The sequence below is a fragment of the Rutidosis leptorrhynchoides genome, chromosome 1 (assembly GCF_046630445.1).
Source record: "Rutidosis leptorrhynchoides isolate AG116_Rl617_1_P2 chromosome 1, CSIRO_AGI_Rlap_v1, whole genome shotgun sequence".
Classification (NCBI taxonomy): Eukaryota; Viridiplantae; Streptophyta; class Magnoliopsida; order Asterales; family Asteraceae; genus Rutidosis; species Rutidosis leptorrhynchoides.
The window spans coordinates 615,263,491-615,269,158 of NC_092333.1; the positions used below are offsets into that span (position 1 = coordinate 615,263,491).

Below are 5,668 nucleotides of genomic sequence, written 5' to 3' on the forward strand. Positions count from 1 at the left end.
AAGTTTAAATTTGGTCGGAAATTTTCGGGTCGTTACAATATATATACGCAACAATGGCGTCTTGAATACAAAATGTGCAATCAAACATGGTCTATATTTTTTAAAAACTCATATTTCAAAAAAAAATTAAAAATAATGCATTACTTATATACAATAGCGGATTATTATTCAATCCAATATTTTAAACTGTAATTAGCTTGTTTATATATTATAAGCTTGAAAAAATTAGTTTATTATTGTTTTGTCTCCAACTACTTTTTTTTTCGAACGGCCAAAATATATATAAAAAAACGAGCGAGAAGCTAGAGGAAAATTACAAAGAGTACATAGGATTTTGAAGCCACATCGTCCAATTTAAAGTGGACTTGTGGTATCTCGCATATAACCAATTAAAACTCGCAAGAACTATGTTATCAAACACATGAGATTTTTTAAAACTATGATCCTTGAAGATGATGCAATTTCGGAGCCGCCAAACATTCCAAAGGGTTGAATACACGATGACCATGATGAGTAATCTCTTGTTTCCACTTGCAAAGTTTGAATCTATCCGGGCCCAAATCTCATCAATTGAGTTCCAAATAGGAAAAGTGATGCCAAGCCATCTATCCACTCTGCACCAAATTTGATATGTAGAATCGCATCTAACAAACAAATGACTATGCGATTCTTCTGACACCTCACAAAAACCACAACAAGAGGTATCAAAAACCAAACCTCTAGCTTCCAAATTTCGCAACGTAGCGAGCCTATGAATCTTAAGACGCCAAATAAAATTATTGATCTTGATTGGAACTTGTTTACACCACAAAGAAGGAATAGAAAAAGGAGCGTAATTTTGAGCTTCTATTCGAGTTCTAGCAGACGGAACAGAGAATAACCCAGACGGAGAATGCTCCCAAAACCAACTATCTTGATCGTTAGATAAAGTAGCAACAGAGAGAGCATTAGACAAATTATTAAATTGAGCAAGCTCCTCTCCTCCCCTAATATCCCTACGCCATGACCATATCAACACTCAATTTTGCACCCAACTACTAAATAACTCAAGCCCAGGTCAACACTCATTTGTCTTCACTTTTTCACCCAAATCATAAGTAAATTTATTATATGCACATGTACTAAATATATCAATAGTTCCACGCTATTGGCCCAACTCGTATGTTAGTTTACTAAGCGCTCTAATTCAACCATACATTTTGCACTTAATTTATCACATAATTATAGAATTCATTCACACACTGTTGTTTCTGTTTATTTCCTCTACGATTCTCTCATGCAATTATACAATTCCAGAAGAAATAATGGATTCACACGCTATTAGAAACGATATATTAGAAAGTATTGACTATATAGAGTTATCAATGACTTTGGTTCCACAAATGCAAAGATAGCAGTTTTATTAAAATAATATTTTAATTATAATGAGATGACAACTATTTGAAAGTTAAACAATTGCTAAACATGTTTTCAGAACATTTTCATGTATTGATAAATGTTAATAGTATTGTCTTTTTAAATATATATTAAAAAATTTTAAATATGTAAAGGGTTCATTTTTATGTTTTGAATAGGGTCTTCAAAACTAGTGAAATGACCCTAGTACTCAAATTCTTGAAAATTCAAGTAGGTATGTGGTTTTATTAGATGATAAAAATTAAGATGAATATGATACTGCATAATTAATTGGATAAAAAATTGATATTCATGATTTACCCAATTATACTTGATATTTGTAATTTATGGAAACTAACTGCCGCATAGGAATGGCATCAAACCTGGTATGGGCTGAATATAGGTAATTCGGAACCCGAACTTGATTAAGAAACTTCGTTCTTTACTTGGACTCATACTCGACGGATCCTCATTTTTTCATTAACTGTCGGATAAACAGGTTTTCTCACAGTTATAAAACACCTACTTCAAACAAAAATATGTAACATCAACCACGATAAAAAAAAACCTACTTCTTACAATTATAAAATGAGTTTATAGGTACTAATTACAAAGTTAAAATACAATTCCAAAACTTAGAAAAAAGTTACTATCATAATCTAAGCGGGTTGAGTGTAAAAATTCAAGTCAATTTTCGAGTATAAAAATATGTAACATTAACCCATGTATCTGGACCCGAATCTTGTGCAAAAATATCAGGTTTTGAGTATTTATTTCATCAAGTATGTGTATCTTTACCATCTCTTATCACATTGGTTACCTTTATTAAAAAAATGTTTTCAACTACTGAGGCATTGCCTGAGTGGTATAACTTCTGGGTTGTATCTGAGTCCTAGTTGGCGTGGGTTGGAATCTAGGGGTTTTCTCAAGGATTATGTTATGGTGAATAAAGGTGTATGCCCTAAGCCACTGAGTTTAATCCAAAGCACACCGGATACCCAATGCGGCGACTGTGGATGAAGAGTTTCCTTATAACGCATGTGTGGGTGAGAAATGAGAGTATTCGATGTCGAAATAGCCGTTAAAAATGATTTTAGACGCAACATAAGAGAGCAAAAGTTTTTTATTTGTATTTGGATTGTATGTTGTGTTCATTCGGAACTAGAATTTTAAATTAAATTTGTATGTGATTTTCGATTTAAATTTGTTCAGTTTTTATTTGCATTTTTATTGAAGATGATAGATATCTCTCGTAATGGGCTGATTAAACAAGAAAAGGAAAGAGAAGATGATATATAAAAATGATAAAAATACTCTTCACATGTTTTCTACATGTCATTTTAATGGCCGTTAATAAGATGGGCCAATCGTATAACTAGTGCAAATCTCAATGTCCAATCACGTAAAAAAAGATAAAGTAGCTACGAAATATGATATAAGATAAACCTCATAGAATAACCACCTAATTTTATCTTCTATAAATCTAATACATGTAACCATAAAGCGCTTGATCAGTACTCACAAATAAACGTTCAAGTGTAGTAAAGAGTATTTAAGCCATCTGATCAATCCTATATTAAAGAGTTACTTAAAATTAGGATTGAGTGCAATGATATTAAGATGGTGGAATAGGATGTTTGATGATTGTTTTGGGCCCTGATGATCGTCTTTCACTTTATCAATCAAGTGATCAACCACCCTGACTCGGTCTTGATTGTTAATTAGCATGATTCACCTTAACACAATGTAAAAGTTCCTTGGGCAAAGTCACAAGTGAAAATTACAAAGGTCCGGTCAAATGGCAGAAAATCAACAACCTATAAATGAGAGGCCAAACTCCCTGTTTATAGTTTCCAGAATATTCGCGGTGTGCGGGTTGTTTAACCATCCGCACTGACTTAGCGGAAGTAATCCGCAGTCTTTTATTAATGTGCCATATTACCGCTATCTTATCTTTCAGTGGATATGGAAAGTCCTTTAAAACTTCTGTTTTTGGCTTTTAGCAATTAAAATATACATATACAATGCCATGTATATGATCAAGTTTTCCCAGTTTATTATGGTACATTTTGCATAGTAAATGTATCATGATAAACTCTAAAAAATAAAGTTTGCTATTAAAAAATATGTTTGCAGCGAGTGTTAATAATTTTTCACAGTTAATTTATTACCGTTGATTTTCGCAATAATAATGCGTAATACCAGCAGTAATTCTGAAAAAGCTGTCAAATCAGAAAATGCTGTAACGGCAATATAATTACCGTTAACGCGTTGCGGTAATTCTGTCCGTTAAAAATTAATCATTACCCCTACGACTTCCTCGTCTCAATTTTAATTATAAATAGCAAAGCAACTCGCATTACCAACTTTACGCTTTCACAACCAATTTCTTTTCAATCGAAGTTTATCGAATTCCATATTCATTACTTGCAATTTAGCGATTCTCACTTTGCCCATTTCAAATTCATTACCAAATCTACTCACATAATCAAAAATGGCATCATCATCATCATCATCATCCGCAAACACACCCAATGCCTTCATCTCATATATGACGACTGAAATAATCGAAACCCTAAACCAGCATTATCCACTGCTGGCTCTATTCTCTCCTACTGCGCCGTCGACAGCGGATAGGGCCAACGCCCCTTCTAAAGATATGATCACGATCTATGAAGCCGCTATTTCTCACGGCAATTTACAACTTCCACTTACACCTTTTTTTCCATAGCGTATGTGAACATTACAAGGTTGCAATTGCTCAATTGCATCCGAATGCTGTTAACAAAATTGTGCTATTTGAGATGTACTGCAACGCACTCAATAAGCAAACAATGCTCAACGTTTTTCGCTCTTTCAACAGCCTTACTCCACACGATTCGGGGTGGTATTCGTGTAACGACCCGTCAAAATCGCTATTGACGCGGCACGTTAATCATTGATTCCACAGTGAGGTTTTGACCTCTATATGATACGTTTTGATAAAATATTGCATTCATTAAAATAAGTGACTTTCTAAACATAGAAAGTTATAAACATGTGGGCGAGTGCTTAGGTATAAGCAAAACCCCAAAATACATAAGTCTTTAATTTACAGGTTGACATCACAGTCCAATTATTTATTACACAACGCAGTTTTATTTTGAATGCAATAAACTTTGTACAAAGCATGAGAGACTCCATGCAGGCAACAAGCACATCACAGCGGAAGCATTCTAAGGACCTGAGAATAAAACATGCTAAAAAGTCAACACGGATGTTGGTGAGTTATAGGTTTAATTGCTCGAGTCATAAACATATATAAAGATAGACCACAAGATTTCATCAAAAGTTTATCAATAGATTCTACGTAACAGAGCACCCTGGTAACTAAACTTAACGCTATAGTGATAATTACCCCATTCGTTTTAATACGCGCAAACCAACGTGTCTTAAACTCAAATAACATACGTCCGTTAAAAGGCTAGCGCTCTAGCTCGGACTGGGATGTCAAGCCCTATGGATCCATATACAATTATTCGCGCCCACCAGTCCATATCCTATGTACTGGCAGCTACTAGTTACCAAAGCTAAGGGATTTTCGGTTTAACTCAGTGTAGAATTTTGTATGTACTTGTGTCTTATTGCGTTTAAAATAAATTGCATGTATTCTCAGCCCAAAAATATTTAAAGTATTTAAAAAGAGAGACTATAACTCACAGTTCAATATTGCGATTCAATATTGTAGGCAAATTGTGTAGACGTAATGATGGTAGACGACTGTATGGTTGGTCTTGGATTCAAGAACAATACCCCGAACAATACCCAATATTTCCTTATTTTAAAACGGTTTGAAACCCGAATTAAAAATACCCTCGAATATACTTTATTATTATTAAACTTAAAATTAAAATTATAATTATAATTATAAATATAAAATTTACGTACATAAATATTTATGAAAAATTTCGTCGAGCAAAACTGACCTTTTATAGTACTTTTCGATTTACTGTAGCTCATGCGATCGCATGAGTTTTCAGTGTTTTTGCCATGCGATCGCTTGGCCGCCTTTTCTGTTTTTGTTTGCTAGTTCGTCGACATCAAATAGTTTTTACTGTAGCAAATAGTGTGTTACTGTAGCAAATAGTGTTTTACTGTAGCAAATAGTTTAACGTGTTAAAATAATAAATCGTATAGAGAATTGGTTTAAATAAGTCAAAAATTTTCGGGTCATCACAGTACCTCCCCGTTAAAGAAAATTTCGACCCGAAATTTTGAGTAGTACCTGTTTCAT

General features: G+C 33.6%; 1 protein-coding gene across 1 annotated transcript; it reads right to left on the bottom strand.

Moving 5' to 3' along the window:
* Positions 1–313: 313 nt before the first annotated feature.
* Positions 314–3,939, bottom strand: LOC139848056 (uncharacterized). The gene is made up of 2 exons (XM_071837791.1): positions 3,779–3,939; positions 314–995 (listed from the first exon to the last, which is right to left on the bottom strand). The coding sequence occupies exons 1-2, from the start codon at positions 3,937–3,939 to the stop codon at positions 314–316; spliced, it is 843 nt and encodes a 280-aa protein (XP_071693892.1).
* Between the last annotated feature and the right edge of the window lie 1,729 nt (positions 3,940–5,668).